The sequence below is a fragment of the Drosophila teissieri genome, chromosome 3R, assembly GCF_016746235.2.
Source record: "Drosophila teissieri strain GT53w chromosome 3R, Prin_Dtei_1.1, whole genome shotgun sequence".
In the NCBI taxonomy this organism is placed as follows: domain Eukaryota; kingdom Metazoa; phylum Arthropoda; class Insecta; order Diptera; family Drosophilidae; genus Drosophila; species Drosophila teissieri.
Genome location: NC_053032.1, coordinates 9,060,173 through 9,078,272, shown reverse-complemented (window position 1 = coordinate 9,078,272; position 18,100 = coordinate 9,060,173). Strand labels below are relative to the sequence as shown.

Sequence of the window (18,100 nt, the reverse complement as noted above, 5' to 3'; positions counted from 1 at the left end):
TTACTCACCGACTCATAAATCATTCATTAACTGTATACGAGTATATGCGACAGGCTGTGCTTTAAGATCTGTAGCATATACAAATTAGTCAACTCTTATTACCCAATCTTAACAAACTAAATTTGCCTTTTTTCTTATTAAATTCGTATACAAAATGTGGCCCCTAAAATTGTTGTTGAAATATTTTTAAACCCTTTGTCAATGGTTCAAATGCTTTTTCACTAAAGTGATTCAATTTTTAAAAAAGAAAACAACATTACAAGTCTACGATAATTCGAAACAAGTTCCTTTTGTGTAAATATATTCATATAATAGCAGAACGAATTTGGTTATTTTGTTAGGGGGTCCATCAAAAACCAGCAAATTATCTTTAATATTACTATCTTACATATAATTTAAATTATCACGGATTAACCCGAACTTCTGTTCACTTTTCCACCAACGCGGCCTTCAAATCATTCTGATCTGCGAATTTCTGGTCGCTTTTATTCCCGTCCTTGTAGTCTTCATCGTCCCCGTCCCCGTCCCCATCATCCTTGTCCTCCTCATCCTTGTTTATGCAATGCGAAGGACTCAGGGGATTTTCGGTAAACTCGTATGTAATTTCTCCAAGCGAATTTATTTTCGCATATTCATACAGATAATATTTATTATTCATTTCGCGTATTATGCCAAAACGCAGTCCAACATTCAGGGCCTTCTCCAATTCTTTGGTGTAATATTTGGGACGACACGTGGCGTCCAAGGTGGCGAGGACGAACTCCAGGATGTCCTCCCAATCGGTCGGTGGGTCCAGCTTTTTTAGGGCCAGTGTGAGGTAATGAGATATAGTGAGCTTCTTCATTCCTGATTTGCTCTACCAATTCTAAGGATACATACAATTTAAACGGATATTGACAGTAAAGTCATGAAAATATTCTAACAATTTAATAGGAAAACCTTTGCAAGGTAGTTCCCCTTTCAAAAAGGACGAGGAACACACTGAACCCCTTACAGAACCGAATAAAACACAGAGGTCGTGGAGGAGCATTAAAAAAAGGTAAAATATAAAATAAATATAAAATATCTGCACACACAGCCTCTGATCAAAAATAACAAACGGCATGTCAAACATGCGGCAGCAAAAAATGCTGGCTCTTTATTTGATAAAAAACGTAAGCAAATAAAACATAAGTTCATGGTTCAAGGTGGACTCAAATGTCGCAGTCACTGGCATGGAAAAATGCCAAACAGTGGGCGGCCCCCAATGCCCCAAAAAGGGGCAGCTTTAATGGGAGGTATTTCGCAGGACAAAAACGAAACAGTAGCTACGAATTAAATTTATATATGTCGCTACGTAGTAGTGCCAGAACAGAGTGAAGTGAAATTATGAACGAAATTATAAAAGGAACCACGAGACGCAGCCATAACAAGTGGCGAGGTGCAAGGCAATTTGCGGCATGCAACTTGAAACCAAGCTGCCAACTAATTTATGAGCCCAATGCTGGACCCTGGAAATTCGAGCCAACCAAATTAAAACTGCAGGGTAGCCAGGAAAAAACTCAAAAATTGCATTAACTGGATCCAAGCCGTGTAACCAAAACCCAACCCCAGCTGCACAGTTGCACGGCTGTCAACTCAAAGGGAAGTGGTACAAACAAGCAATTATTTTGGCCAGGATACCTAAGTGGAACTTACAAGCAGTTCTGGAAAATGCATTACTGATTTCCTAGTCGTTTCGTAGTTTCACGTTTAATCAAACTAAACTTAATGTAGTTATATTTACTATTTTATAGTAAAGTTAATATATCTGCGTTACTGTTCATGATTTTGATCAACAAATTTCATTACATACATTTTGATTACATACTGGGGGCTTTTCACTAAAGTGAACAATATGTAAGATATTGCTATATTCCTTCAGCCAGTGCATTAATCTTATTAAATCCGCTGCGAAAGAGGCCATTTTTCGCCGCCCATAAAACAACGTGGCCGAAAAGATCAACCCACTTGCAGAGCCTTCTACCGCTGTCCGCTTGCAGCCACTTGTGTGTGTATGTGTTCGTGTCTGAAGGTGTGTGTGGGCGGGTGTGGTTGTGTGTGGCTGTGTGTGGGTGGGTCAGGACACTATTTCACCTGGCGCACAATTAAATTTGCATTTCTTTCCCTTTTGTTTAACACACGCTGCCTGCACAGCCTCCGCCTTGGTTTCCTTAACTTTTAGCTGATTAACATTTCTGCGCTGCTCTCCTGGCGCGGTGGAAATGCAATTTCCCTTCCAACTAAAGTGAAAGGGGGCAAATGGCAACTTTTATGCAAAGGTACACCAACAAACACACACTTATGTACATAGCATATCCGGCGAGGGGCGTGGTGAAGTGTGTATGTGCTAAAAGGGCAATAAACATTAATTTCGCATTCCTTTTCCTTAAGCCACTCCACTGGCTTCCGGCTCCTTACACCTTGTTAAAGTGTGAATATTTTTGGCCCTTGTTTAAATTATAATCAAAGGGTGCGGAGAGTGTGGAAAAACCAACCACACTTGGATTAATTCAATGATGGCATTGAGTACATTCCTTTGGGAATTAAACAAATTAGTAGTGTGCAAATGTCTTAAATTTAATCTCTGGTCCATTTTGGAATTCAGTAAGCGGCTACTACTTTTTGGCAACAAAGATACATAATTCTATTTATCTATCTTTATTTACATTCATTAGCAACTAATGTGAGCAACATACGCGTTGCTAACCACTTGAAATGGATTCATATGCAGCAAAAACTTGTCATTAGTTTCAGTTTGCCTGGAAGTAATCATATGTGGTTACCTTGGTTGCAATCTTTTGTGATTAATCGGTAAATTATTACGCAAACAGAGTATTTACTGCGGTTTGAGGGGGTTGACTTATAAAACTCTTTCCTAAAATTACATGACTAAGCTTACAGGGTAAATGGAAATCCCTTCGCACACAAATTCTCGCAAAGGCTTGTGGGCTAAATGTGTTTGTAATTAGCGCAAATCTTTCAAGTTTCACAAAGAACCCGAGAGGTAAGGATTATGTGGCAGAGGGATTAGCTTCAGGATCTGCACATTATATGGGTTGTATTTGTATACATATATATGCGAGCTCATATAAGCCATTCGCAACATGCCAAAACACACATCAATCATCAATGGAGAGCGTTGTGGATACAAAGGTTATTTATTTTTTTCACCTATAATTTGTGTAAATCAAGTGAATTTATTTCTACATTGTTGTCATTGTTGGTCCCATGAAATAGAAAACAAGAGAGATAGTTTTAGTCGAGCTCCTCGACTATCCGGTACCCCTTACTCAACTAAAGGAAACGGACTTACAATCTAGTTAACTATGCTGCTTTCATATCCTTAGAAATTAGGAAAAAGCGTATCAATACAATAATCTATCGGATCTACAATTTGTTCTGCTATATTATTTCTGGTTTAAAAGCGTTTACTTTACAGGTAAAGGTCAGCTTTAAAAGAAAATGCAGTAAAGCACCAAAATCATTCGATATTTATCTCATGTATGGAAAAATACATTTTTCTGCCTACCCACTCACGTTTGCTGTTGGTTTATGATAATTAGACTACGAACCTGAGCAAATTTCCGACACTTGACTGATGTTCATTGTTTCTTGGGGAGTTTAAAGTCCGCCAGTTCCCCAAATGGACCCGATTCCCCACCCACTGGTTGCCCCCTAAAGCAGCGAAGATATGCAAAGTGGCTGCACAAACATGCGCGTAATACGTTAATGATGGTCTCTGGCTTTTCCCCGCTTTCCCACCCAAGCAACCACCCCCTCGGTCCGCTTTTTCCACCCGTAACTTGCACACATTGTAGCAGCGATTTGCATTACGCGCATTACTCAGTTCACTCATTTTGCCGGGGCTTCTTTCCTTTAGTTTTGGTATCTTGCGAGGAGAAAGTCTAAGCTGCATTCCAGCACAGCCCCCTTGAAAACCACTCACGCCCCCTCGCACCCCGCCTCCCGCCCTATCAGCCCCAGTCAACAATCTGCGCCAAATTGTGCGCTCAACTGTGCTGCAGCCAAGCCTGCACCTCCAGCACCCACCTTCTCGCCCCACCCCCTTCACCCCTTGCTCAAGGCACCCAATCTAACCACCCACCTAACACCAAACACCACCACCCATCACCCACCACCCACATCCCCCAACACCCAACTCAACCCCGATGGCCAAAGAGCTGGCAAAACAAAAGGCAGCCGCGCATTTTTCGCAACTGCACTTTACTTTGCACTTTTCGCTTTCTTTGCATAAATTCTCGCGCACCCGAGTTTACTGTACTGCACAAATGGGCACGCACAGCGAAAAGAAAGAAAACAAATTGGCAGAAAAGTGTCGTGCAAATAGACCAGAAGATACCGTCTACTATTGGCTAAGGAGCAATCAAGTTCCAGGCCATACTGAAATGGGTATCTAAACAGTCAATAACTAGTATAATGCAATTCAAAACATAAATTATTGTCCTATTATCATCAATAACAATGCCAATAATGTTCTAAAAGTGTTTTAATTCGTTAGGTGCACGAAATACTAGTTCTATTGCAATCGGCTTTCAAATGATTTTACAAAAAAAAGTTTACTGTAAAAATACTTAATATTTAAAAGAAACAAAATTAGAAAAGCTGCGAAATCCCCTTAAAATTGTTAAGTACACGGAACATCAAAAAACACAAACAGCGCTAGTTGAAGAAAAAGTTTAAGAAGAGGACGTAGGAAAAAAGTAAGGGAAGCTGAATAAATATGGCATGCAGCTGCTGCAGAAGATATCCCGCTGAATTTTAAACTAAACACAAAAGCATAATGGAGAAATGGAAAAATGAAAAAATGGAAAAATGGAAAGCGCCAACAGAGCGCAATGAAGTGTACGTCCATGAGAACGGGGTAACATCAACGAATCCGCGACCAAATGGAGCCGAGTTCCCCGATAGGACAGATATACATACATGTGTATATATGCAAACCCGTATATGTATATGTATATGTATGTATCTAGCGAAGGGCCAGGCGATATAGCGCGGCCAACTGAGTGGCACTGATGGGTCTGCACTTCTGGCAGGCACTGTGTCGTTAAGGTTGATATCGCATGGGCGAGGTGGTAGGAATAGTGGGTGGTAGGAAGACGTCGTGACTGCGAGTGCCAGTCGCCAGGACTTCAAGCTCTGCTCCTCCGAAGGATGCGTTGGATTCAGCATCATTCACTCAAGTGTGGAAGGTTTTTCCAAACTACCAAACAGTTAGAGGGGTAAACAAGCTAGTAACATCTCTATTTTCGATCAGCACTCCTCGGCTACTTTGCTCTCTTAATAAGTACAATGCTGTGGTATGCATATGTAGTTGAATGTAGTTAAAATCTACCGAAAAAATTCAGTTTTCGTTGACCATGATAGTTCGAACAATAATTGCTTTATGGAGTGAAAGTCTGCTTCCTGACTAAACCTTACAACAATTAATTAAGTCGGTCATTTAAATATTATCGGTGCTTAATTACTGTACAATTTGCAAGTGCTAAAACATAGTTTGATTAATTTAAGCATGCACACGGTAAAGAGAAAATACTTTAATCTACTTTATTTAAATATCTACCTTTTTTGTGCTGCTGTCTGCGCTTTCAATCAATTAGTTTCCATACAGATCATGAATATTTATGAGCATATTTTTCACGCACAACTTACACATTTTACCAACTTTAAAGCTCAAATGGCGACTTTAATTCTCAACCTCAACTCCTCTGTTGCAGCTCCATAGAAACCCTGCGAGCGGAAACGCCCGAGGAGTTCTATGCACCGAAGCAGTCGGATGACGACCAACTCAATGGGACACCACTGGATGCAGACGCAGCTGGGCAGGCAGCGGGAGTGGGGAGGGCCGGAGGAGGGAGAGTGGCAGTGGGAGTGGGCGTGCGAGTGGGCGTGGGAGTGGGTGCGCCGCCCACCTCCACCAGTGACCACAAGCAGCGGCAGCTGAAGAAGCTGCGCTTCAAGCGGGAAATCCACGCCCTGGCGCTGGAGGGTGGCGATGTGGCCAGGGGCTACTGCTCCTGCGACGAGCAGTGGACGAACTCCTCCTCGCCGACGTCCACCACCACCTCGGCCACCATGTCGCCGACTCTGCCAGCTGCCGGAAGTGCAGGCGGCGCTGGACGCCATGCCACCGGAAACGGGCATGGAAACGGGCCTGGAAACGGGCTGGGAAACTCCAGCGGTGGCAGCAGCGGTATTGTGAAAATGGCGCCGACTGGAAAGCGAAGCGAGCGGCTCAAGCAGCAGCATCATGTGCGCTTTTCCGACGAGAAGAACTTCTCCGACTGAGAGGGAAAACCAACTACTAGACTGCACCTAATCTCTGTTTAGTCATAGGCTAACGTTTTTCCCTCCTCCAAAAAGGAGGGGGAATCGCAAACAAATCATCTAAAAATCCAAAAAATTATATGAAATCCATAGATAAAAGTTATCAGCTAAGGAAAACTGTAAATATAGTTTGAAGGTGTGTTAGTTAAATATCTGTGTTTAGTTGCTCGATAGATCTGTTGTGAACCGTATATGCATATATATAAACAACATACATATATGAATGTAATCAAGTAGCCAAGTAAGTGTAGCACAAATGCATTTTTTCCACTCATCAGCAAATTGAAAGCAAATATTGATGGAAATTGTTGATAACGGCATTCTGTTGACGGCATTGTAAATATTCTAGAAAAAATTAACACAAATGTGGTATTATTTACTTAAAGTAAAAACACGAAAATGAAATAAAACTACACTAATCATACAAGAAACACAAACATGGCTCAAAATCGATTAGATTAACAAAGAACGTAATGAGATGCATAATTAAAACAAATAACTAGTTAAATATTTAAATAAACTCTGATGATGAGGAATAAACCATGGACGCTTTTTTTACTGTGTACAAAACCAACCAATTCACCAGAGGATAACATTTTTTTTATGAACGGTTTTAACACTCAATCGAATTATTCTAGAACGGGAAGTTTGTTGCAGAAACGCAACAAGTCAACTCGATGTTAATGCTTGTAAAAAATATGTTTTATACTGTTTTTAATTACTAATTTCTATTAAACTTATGAAAAATAACTATTGTCCTTTTTACTTTACATTTTATTTGATAAAATCCTACGAATCTAAAAGTTACCTCAACCTAACAGAAACTGCCAACTTATCAACTTTTTTATTACAAATAAATGTAATTTTTTGTTTGTTTTTTTCCGAAATGTCTGCATACTGTTAACTACTCTTCCAATTTCTTTGTAAAGCATTCTGATAAAACTCATTGAAAGCGTCGCCAAAAATAAACTCGAAATATGATATTTGTATTTTTAAGACTAAATTTATAATCGTCTAGTTTACAATATAAAAGGAAGAATGACACGTGAAAAACTAAATTAAGTGATCTACATGAAATAAAGTTAAACTAAATGAGATATAAACAAACCATTAAACTAAAAACAATAAAAGCTAAATTAAACTAAAACATCGGCTCGTTTCCACTTTCCTTGGCATATCTGGAACAATTAGAGGTGATTAGCAAGAGCACTTTAATTGCAAATATTTTTGTTATTAACTTTCAGGGTGCAATCTACATTTCCCCATCAAGATTTTTGATCCAGAACCATGTATGCCCATAAAGAGCGCCATAGGTAAATCGTTTTCAAGTCCCTCCACAAAAACTGGACCTTGGTTTTTCGTTTCGCAGTTTATGAAGTTTGGGATGCCTGCTAAGAGCTAATAAAGACCCTAAGACCCTGGTGAACCCAATCTAACCCGGAGGATTGCGGGATTCATTTCGTTTTAAATGCTTTTCGTTTATGAGCAGAATTTTCGTTCCGGCAATTTTAATGGCTGAAATTTTTATGGCAGCCAACAGCGGTTATTAAATCAAATTTTATGTCTGGCCAACAATATGGCTGCGAAAGGAGGGAGAATATGGCGAAAAGTTTGCTAAGTTCAGGCGGAAAATTCAAGGTTCTTGGCGAATTAATTTATTTTATTTGTATATATGATGAAGCTGCGCTTCTGGCGGCCAACACATCAAATATGTAACCAAGCCACGCCCCAGCGCCCAAAACCGCCGCACTATCTGCTCTTGAAGCTTGTTTATGTTTGGGGAAAACTATTCCAATTAACTCTGCCGAAAACGAAAACAAGAACAGCGGCAAAATAGAAAATGAAAGCCAGAAAAAACGAAAAACAGAAAATGAAAAATGAAAAACAAAATGCCCGCTGGTCATTTTGTAACTCTTTTGTAGACTGACTTTTCCGCCCATTTGCCGCCCCGTTTGTTTATTTTGTTTGATGTGTGCTGCATGCAACATCGCTTTTTTCCCTTCTGTGTGTTTCAGTTGCCTTCTATTTTACTCGTTTACGACAAGCCAAAGTTTTATGCGCAAATTTCATTATTTAAAATGTGTTGGTAAATGAGTATGAGTATGAGGAGCGCGGCAGTTCGGTTGAGGAGTGTGCAACATGTAAAAATGGACCGCTTGCGGCCATAATTAATTTAAAATTAAACACACTTTGCATTGTTCAACTCTTTTGATGAGGCAAATTTATAGGAAAACCGTAGCAATTTTTTGCACAAATCTATGTTTATGTATTACTGCAGAAAGCCGAAACCCTCCACGCTCATTCATCCAGTTGCAACCAGTCGCAAGAACTGTGGCAGCTTGAAATGAAATCCTGAAAGGCATTAGTCGCATCGTATTCCCGAAAAACCCATCAGCACACCGAACGCCCCAGAACTCCGCCAAACTAACCACAACTTGGCGTAATGTCGGTTTGAAGTGAATATTCGCTTTTAATGTTGCTTTTTATTACAAACTAAATGCGAAAAATGTGTTGGCCAGGAGATTTATGGGCAACGAGGGTTGAGATCCACAGGTAGGTGTCTTCCGCTTGACACTTGCTACCTTTTTATTATTAATGTTTTATAGCGCAGAATTTTACAAATTACCTTTTGTGCAGCTCCAGTCACACACATGCGGACATAAAAACTTGATGGCAGGTGTCGCAAATGAGGATTATTATTTTAAATGCCGAAATCAACGACCTGCCCCTGGCTCCTGCACCGTAAATCCTAATTAACGCGTTAAACAAACTGGGAAATTTGTATGATCCACTAAAGCTTTAACGCATTTGTGTAAAAGGAGGAATTTCGATGTACACCTAGTTTTATATTTATATCAGTAATCATTTTGTAAGCGCTTACTACGTGGTTTTATAGCTTCAACCAATTTTATTTTGTAGTGTAAAGTGTTGGGTACTAGGAAATTAATTCTTTTATTGAAACTTAAAGCAATACAACTAAATTTTAAATTATAATAAATTACTTTACAGTAGCATACGCCTTTCAGAGCGAATGAGAGACATACATATGTATGTACTTGCATCTACGGCTTTGCTGTAAGCTTTCAAAGTATACTTTCTAATGTTCTAGTATAATGTAGCTAGTAATTATTTACTCCCAAACTGAGGCTCAAGGTAAGCCGCACAATTTTCCAGCTCCGACAGCGGCGATTAATTAGTTGAAGCTAATAATACGTCGGGGCCTGCGCATCTCAACTTGCACTTTTCAGCTCATTAAACTGGAAGTGCTACCTCCTCGTAGGCCAGGCTCGATGAAGGAGCCTGGCTCGCGCTCAGAGTTGACTACTAATAAAAGTCCAAAGTTATGGCAATAATAGCAGCAGCAACAGAAGGTACAACAATTTGTTTTTGCCGCTTTCGTGGGTGTGGGAGTGGGTGCAAACACATTTATATGTTTTCCCACGGTTAACACGACGTATGCGTAATTTATGTCGCTAGACGGTACCAGGTGTACGGATCACATAGCGCGGTTTTCATATTTCCAAAGTTCCGGCGCGAATTTGATGTATGTTTGCACTTTTTGCGGCAATTCCATATGAGAGGTCTCATTTGAGGATAGTGCATTCATAAATTACCCACTCAAGAAAGCTGAGTTTAAAGAGAAGTTTCAAGCTGAAATTAAACTGGTTACGCTCGAGCTTTTATTAATCCGTGAACTACCTTTGACCGACTGAAGATACAAGACATTTAAGACTTTTAGTTGCTATAGGGAGAGAGATTGCAAACCAGGTGCTTTTCATAATCTTATAATTCAATTTTAATAATCTCAACAAAGTACTCTTTACAACCACATCCAACATGTTGGCGTAGTTCCCGCGATTTTGACGTTCATACGGACGGACACACGGAAAGACGGACGGACAGACAGACGGAAAGACGGACGGACAAGGCCAAACTAACTTGATTTGTTTCCCTGATCAAGAGTTTTGACTACATAGGGTAGGAAAAGCATTGTTCTTATTGCTACAAACTTTTTAACTAACATTTTTACTCCACGAGAAAGGGGTATATTAATTAACCTTGCGGGGTGCGTATTAGTATAAGTATTAGTATTCTACACAGTTACAAGTTTCTTAGCTAAAAACTTTGTTTATCGAATAAGTAGATATATTTTCAAACAAGAAAGAATGCTGTACATATATATACTTTCAGATACCCGTACTCAGGTAATAGAAATTTTGGGCATTGGGTTTTGGGACGGGATTGAATCAGGGCTCTGAACTCGGAACCCCGAACGCTGGACACCGTACCAGAGAATATAAGATTTCTAGCCTAGTTCTAGTCTAGTTCATCCGGACGGACAGACAAACGGACAGACGGACATGATCGTATCTACGCGGACATGATCGTATCTAATTAAGAATATATATATGTACTTTATAGGGTCGAACAACGAATCAAGTACACCCGTTTTTTAAATATAAATCAGAATGAAAATAAACTTAAATGTAAATAATAGTCAACTTAACAATACTAGCTAAGATACCACACGTAATTAAACCATTTAAAGAACTAAACCCTTTTACCCATCGAGTACCGAATACAAATATCGTACCTAAGTACTTTTTCGGTATTTCCACAGCTTACTGATATCTAAGCAGGTGTGGCGTTGCCATCCTGTAGTTTAGACAATGTGGATTCGTGCATCGACTAACTTTACGCTAGATTGTACACAAACCATTTTTTAACATTTTCGTTATAAATATGTAAAACGAATATAAATCTTGTTACAAATAAGTGATTTAGAAGCAATCACAATTTTTGTTCTTTATAATCCCTCCTTATCTGGCAAAAGATGGGTGCAGTCGTGAGCGTTATCAGTGTAACCGTACCGCATCCACTTTGCCACGCATTCTAAATGAATTTTCTAAGTCTGAGAAACGGTCTCACTTTGGGGGTAATTTCTCAAATGGGGAAAATGGTCTCCAGTAGATTCTCATTTCATGCTCGAACTCGCACGGACGTGTCGCGGATGTCGGAAGGTGGAGCTCCTGTGAATTGTTCTTGTGCGCCGCGCACAAAACCTCAATACAGCCAAATCAGGCAGTGCCTGCAGGCTTTTGTGTGAATAAAACGGTTTGTGGCAACATTTGTTCGATTTTTAGGTGTTGCAAATTGAATTCGCTGGCAAATACAAAGCACTCACGCACAAGCACACAAACGCGGGCACACGCACAAGTGTAGGTGTGAAAACAAGTGAAACAGAGAGCTGGGAAAACAAACTGGGCTGCATAGATACTGGCTAAATATTGGATTAAGCTCGAATAAAGATAATAATAACAACAACAATCAATCGTGTGACAGAGAGAGTGCGGATGAGGAAAAGAGAGGGAGCGCAGCACGCACACAAACACTATCACGCTGACGTCGACGCGCTGTCTGTGCAGAGGAGCAGTGTTGCCAGCTCACAATACAGCTGTCCGAGAATCCCAATTAAATAATTAATAAGTTCGAATCAGAATTGGAGTATCTGAGGCTGGGCTTGGCGTTGCATACTCCTTTTCCCCAATTCGGCTTATTGGCATTGGGGCTCTGCTCTAAGCTCTGAGTTGGCAACACTGGTCCCCAAAGCGAGTGGGGGAAAGAAAGAGAGAGACAGACCCACAGAGAGCATTCGCGAGAGAGTCACATGCTGTGGTGCTCATTTCAATTTTCCTCAATGAATGAACACTTTTCACGGTTTTCGGTTCGTCGGTTCGCGTTTTCCTCAGTTGTGCGTTATTTTGCTCGTGGAAAAGTTGTAAAGCTCAGCCAGCCAGCCATCTAGTTATAATCCAACATTTTGTTTGCAGTGCACTTGCAGCGCGGGAGAGCGAGAACCAACGGCCCAGCACGCTGTTAAGTAATTTTTAGTGTTTGTGTTTTTAACGTGTAAAACCCGAAAAAATCTATGCCTTTTGCATAACAAAAACAAGCCAAGCAAATAAAATTAAACAGAAAAAGAGCAATAAACACACATACACGTAAACATATACGTAAAGAGAGAAACGGACGCCTACGTCAATAAGCGAAAAACGGTAAGCGAAATTCTTTTACCCTATGTTGTATGTGCTTGCCAATTGGAAAATTTCGTATTTCCCCTCCCGCTTCCGTTCCCACTATCTGTCTTTCCCAGTCGCTCTCTCTTGTTCCCCCTCTTCCTGGCTCGCTCTTACACTTGCTTTTACGTTGTTGGCAAGCAGCGCTTCATTCATTTCCACAACTTGCACACATACACATGCCAGCACACCCTCGCTCTCTTGGAAATAGAGAGTGGGAAAGAGAGCCGTGGATCTCAGTGTGACCGTGTGTATTTGTTGTAGCTGGTCAGGCCACAAAATTTGTATTCGAGAAATTCTATTCATTTGGTAAATAATCCCTAAGCCTCGATGCTTTAAACATTTGCACATCATATTGTTCCCATAATACAAAAAGTAGTAACAATGGCTTCTAGAATTAATATATGCGTGTGTGTATGCATTCCTTATCATTGATATGTTAAATGTGAATTGTAGAAATTCAAATTAGGCTCTGCCTTTTTGTAAACAAAAACAATGGGGTGAAAATCAGCTACAGAAATTAGCCTACGATAAAAGTTACTGGTTTTGGTGGATTTTATTAGGGAAATCATGATTCGTATATGGGAATTAGTGGCTGTCAAGTGAATTAACAAAATCATAGTGCACAAAAAAAAAATATTCCATGGTACTTCATATATTAAAAAACAATTTGATTGCCTTTTGAACGGGAAATAATAAAATTAAAGATATTGTCTTAAATTGTGTATTGATTTTAAAACTAATTTTATTCAAATTTGACTTTCACACTGTACCAGTATGTCCTCTTATACTGCGCACTGGTCCCACTGTTACCAAGTGAAGTTACCCGCCCCCACCCCTTCCAAGCACACACACAGACGCACTTGCACTCTGACTGGCTGGCCATCGATGTGTTTGTGTAATTAGCAACAAAACTCTCGCTGGCAACTGCATCGCACGAGATTTAAGCAATGCGTTGCTTTTGTTATTGCTATTGTTGCTTTTGCCTGGACTAAATTCTCTTTCTCTTCTCTAGCAGCTCTCTCCTACCCTTCTACTGCCTAATTTACATTTGAATGTGCGTGAGCGCCCATTTGTTGATAATTATCAGCAAATTACTAGACGCACTTAGCAGCAGCAGCAACAACAATGGGAAAAGTAATGCATACATACAGCGAGCTTGTACAGTGGTCACTATGAAACATAATACGGAGATCAATGTTTTAACGGAATTAAAATGTACACAGTTAAGAATTGTGTCAGTTTACTTAATGTAATCTAGAAAAAAAATCAAAGTTACCATATTCAAAAATTGGAAAATTTGAAAAGCCCTCTGTACGAAATGCAAATGCATGCGTGTACAACAAAAAGGAGTGTTCAAATGACATTTTTAAAGCAGATTCCACTCCCATTGCAAGCCTTAAAAACAGTTTTTGTTCTATTATTATTAGCTCGTACGGGTAGGTTGGGTTATTGAATTTTTAGAATAATTAATCAACCGCAAGAACTTTTGTTGCTAATTGGCAAATCGTCGGTACAGAAATATAAACCCGTTGCTATGTCTACGATTTCGGTTTTTATGTGTATAGTATACATACATACATATATGGCAAATCCAACTTTGGTGGCAAAAACTTAGTAATTCACTCACACGCACACACACAGTAAAAAAAACACGCACGCCGATTGTTTATTAATTTATTTTATTTGTTCAAATTTGGATTATCGTTAGCGGCGGCAAATGTTTCTCTTTCAATTTTATTATTAACTTCATTATTCGAGGCATGGCACGTTTTTCTTGCCTAGATATTTTTTTGTTTCGCTTTTTATTACACTGCGTTGATGGTCTGTTTGAGTGTGTGTGCCTTTTATGGCCAGGACAATGAGCCAATTTTGGTATTGAAGCTAGTTTCTCAATTAGGCCAATGCACTGGCAGAAATGTCGACGCAATTAGCCAATAAAAGTACATTCAAAAAGAGGATGGAATTTATTTTGGTAGCACGGTTTTACAAAATGCAACCTTTGTTAAATTGCATTTATGGGACCCACACAACTTGGTTGGTTACGAAGTACAAATTGCATGTTTGGTCACAAACAATTTATAAAAGTTGTTAATAATGGGTGCATCATAAACTCCCATAAAAACCCATCACAGTAGATTTTTCATGTTACACGGAGTAATTAATCTTAAAGTCTTAGTCTATTAGGGTTTCTACTTTATTGTCATTAGTTCTATGCTGTAAGCATAATACTCTGAAAATCTTGAACCTTGAAAAAAATCATATATTTCGACCAGAGAAAAACATTTACGCGATATTTGTATACCAAGATCTTTTGCTCAGATATCCTACAAAAACCGAGTAAGAACCATTAAAAAGTGGAAATAAGCCACATAAGCTGGAAACAAAAAAGGCAAAACTTCAATAACAATCCATCAAAAGTTGAAATTGCCCCAATACACGACAAAACCAGATCATGCAGGGCAAAAAAAACCCAGACATAAGGGCATATATATAAGCACGAAACGAAAAGAAAAGCATTTGTAATGGATGGTCTTTAGGTTGTGTCTACAATGAATCGGAGTCTTTATTCTGACATATGGTCCCAGGCAAAGTTCGGTGCCAAGTAGAGTTGAGAAGATGGAACGTACGAAAAAAGATGGAATAAGGAGTACGTGTAGGGTACAATATGGATATCGCGCTTATATGGAACAATGCTGTTCTTTTTAATTTATTCCATGGGTTATCATATTTAGTAGGTGGATTAGCTTTCTAAGGGCGTATTTGTAAAGTAAACACTTTGAAATTCACTTTTTACTTGTTTAATTACTTAACGATTGTTAATATTCTCCTAATTCATTTCATAATTCTTTTTTGTAATTACATTTTTTTTATTGCTAAAGTTTAATCATAAGGCACTCTTAAATTATTCTTTGTACTTTGGGATCGAGCAGGTTTGATTAATTTCAAGAGTAAAGCCAATGGTGCAACTTCGAAAGATGGTTTTCTTATGTGCATAAGTATTTGATTTAAGTCAGAGTATTGCTGTTTTCCCATGCACACTAATCCCTTGCTACTGAATTCCGAATGTATGAAGAATATCTTATTCGCGGGCCTTTTAAGTCTGCACGCTGCACAGATGACGATCATCAGTGAATCGGCAATATACTTACATACATATATGCGTATATATGTGTGAACAGTGAGCATTAGCGTTAAAGAGCCGGGGTAGAGATGATGTGGAGACGAAAAAAGAACTCAAAAGACGAGCGATAAGAAGGCAACAAGGCGGCGAAGACGTTGTCAGCCAGATATGGCGTATACGCAGCGTTGTACACGCATGTATGGATGTGTGTGGTAGTACGGCGGTATCTGTGTGTTGGTGGTGCTGCTGGCTGCTTCTTACTACTTTGTACTACGGGTTAACACCAGTAGCTGTCTGACGGCTTGACGTTGTTGTTTGTTTCTTCGTTTTTATTTGTTTTATGCTGGGTTTTTGTTCGATTTTCATCGTTGGTTGTACTTTTTGAAGTTCAAGAATATGGAAAGCAAGAAGGAGGTAGCGTTGTGGATGCGAGAGTGTGGGGCTTTGTGGAGTCTCGTTTTGCGTCTGCTTCTCGGCACTCTTTCCACGAGAACCCCCCCTAAAAAGGCCCCACTTTCGTCTTCTTGTTTGACACTAACACACGTTTAGGTGGCATTGTATCTGTGTGTATGGGCAGCACACATTGATATGTAAGTTGTTGTTCTTGTTGTTATTATAGTTGGTGCCACAGACCGGTTTTCATGTTGCGTTAGCTTTTGTTGTTGCTGTTCTTGTTATTGTGTATCTTGTAGTTCGTCTTGCAGACTCGCCTCTCGGCATTCTACAAATACTATAAACATGGAGTTGTAGTACAACTTCTTACGGCATCCAGTTGTGGAGACTTCCAACATATTTTTTGCTGTAGTATTTTTCTTGGTTTTTTTAGTCAGTACTATATAGTACAATCGTGATTAAAAAAATTTAAAAAAAAAACCAAAATGATTTACATTCATTATTTATTTATTTATTCTCAGTTCAGAAAAATTCCTTTATTACTATTGTTAATATGCTTTCCAAACTAAATTAATACTTTTGAATGACTAAAATATTATATTTAGATACTCACCAAAATCTGTTTCCTAGCGACCGTCTGACCTTAATCCGCACCTGTATTCCACTTTTGGTATTTCATCTGCCAACAGGCCGAACCGAAAAAAGGTCCAAAACATGCGTTTGCCCCTTCATGGGCTTACTGCTGCTGCTGGTTGCCGTCGTCAACGTTTTCGGGATCATTAATTACGTCTGCTGGGTCTCGGTCTCTCTCCGATTCTCTGCCTGCACCCCGTGCTTCTGGCCCAAACCGAATCCCAAGAACCGGAATGTTCAAGAAGGAAACAAGAAGTTGTCTTTGAAATTTTGCTTTGGTTTCGTTGAGTCGAGCTTGGAACTTCTATTCCTTCTCTTTGTTGAATCCAGCTAACTTTCATGTTTCATATTAAAATCTTCGTGATGTCTCTTATAATAATAGGGAATAAATATGAATAAAGACCAGCTTGAACTGGTTTTTATAAACCACATAAATAATGTCTTTTCTGGGATTTGCATTTCCTACTCTCCTGTTCGTAGAATCGAGTCCAATGGACTCCACCTCCTTTAAAATATTCGATGAGTAAGCTGTCTTGGCCTCATTAGCGTTTCTGGTATTACTCATCGCTTATCGCCCTCTCTACAGATCCACATCCAGACTCCACAATTTTCCCTATTGATTTCGGTTTCTCTAAAGTATGACAATTTATATTCAAACTCGAGGCGACAGCTAAGCTAAGCTCTTATACTGTATTATAAAAAACACGTTACTAATAAGCCGGCAAATCTTTGTTTGTTGGTCCAACAATGGCACACACGGCGCAAAACAACATAAATTGTGGTATTTATACCGAAAACATTCCCAAACCGGTTCACCACATCTATGTAATAAAAAACCACCAAACAAACCGGAAAAAATTTTGGTTTTCGGTTGTATTTTTTGTTTTATGTGTGCACCGCTCCAAATGCTGCTCACTGGGGCTACTGTTTCCAGTCTGGGTATCCGTTTCAGTTTCAGAACCGGCCTATGGAGCCAAATCAAGATCAAACGAGATATTGTGGGGCTTTTACTTTTGCACAAAAAAATATTATATGAATTCGCAATATTCTACCATTTACATTAATTTTATTCAAACTTAAAAAAACATATGAAAATTATAGGTTAACATAGTAAAAATACCAAAATAATTGTTTAGATTAAAATACTTATAAAGAACATTGATCTGTTTAACGGAAACTAGAAAGATCAGTTGCCCAAGAAACATTTGCGATGGCATTAAAACAGTTTCCTCATTCAAAAGGTCAATAACTACTAACAATGTAAAGTAAAATGCTATGTTTGTTTATCGATGTATAGTTAGTATTGTATTATTTGGACACTGAAGATTATTAATAAATAATATATTTGAAATGTGTTAAGAAAATGCAAAAATGTTGACGAGGTAAACAAGGCAAACTTATCAATCCACACACTCACTCACGAATTCAACCATAATCAACATGAAGAGGTGAAATGAAGCTACAAAAAACGGAAAGCACATACGTGTATACTAACCAACCGCTG

At 39.1% G+C, this 18,100-nt stretch overlaps 3 protein-coding genes across 9 annotated transcripts in view; 2 read left to right on the top strand and 1 right to left on the bottom strand.

The window, feature by feature from the left end:
• Positions 1–7,062, top strand: part of LOC122621952 (neuroligin 4-like) — a 35,547-nt gene extending 28,485 nt beyond the window's left edge. Inside the window, 1 exon segment of the mRNA XM_043799997.1 lies at positions 5,794–7,062. Within this exon segment, the coding sequence (XP_043655932.1) occupies positions 5,794–6,330 (537 nt within the window). The 3' untranslated portion in view covers positions 6,331–7,062.
• Positions 330–9,077, bottom strand: LOC122621951. Its single transcript, XM_043799996.1, has 2 exons — positions 8,996–9,077; positions 330–865 (listed from the first exon to the last, which is right to left on the bottom strand). Exon 2 carries the CDS (start codon positions 842–844, stop codon positions 428–430), a length of 417 nt encoding a protein of 138 aa, XP_043655931.1. The 5' UTR covers positions 845–865; positions 8,996–9,077; the 3' UTR covers positions 330–427.
• A 2,255-nt stretch (positions 9,078–11,332) lies between these two features.
• Positions 11,333–18,100, top strand: part of LOC122621950 (putative transcription factor capicua) — a 42,434-nt gene continuing 35,666 nt past the window's right edge. For all 7 annotated transcript variants that reach the window (XM_043799991.1, XM_043799987.1, XM_043799986.1 and 4 more), the window contains exons 1-2: positions 11,333–11,484; positions 12,201–12,425. The gene's annotated coding sequence lies outside the window, so the exon portion shown is untranslated. The remainder of the gene's footprint in view (positions 11,485–12,200; positions 12,426–18,100) is intronic.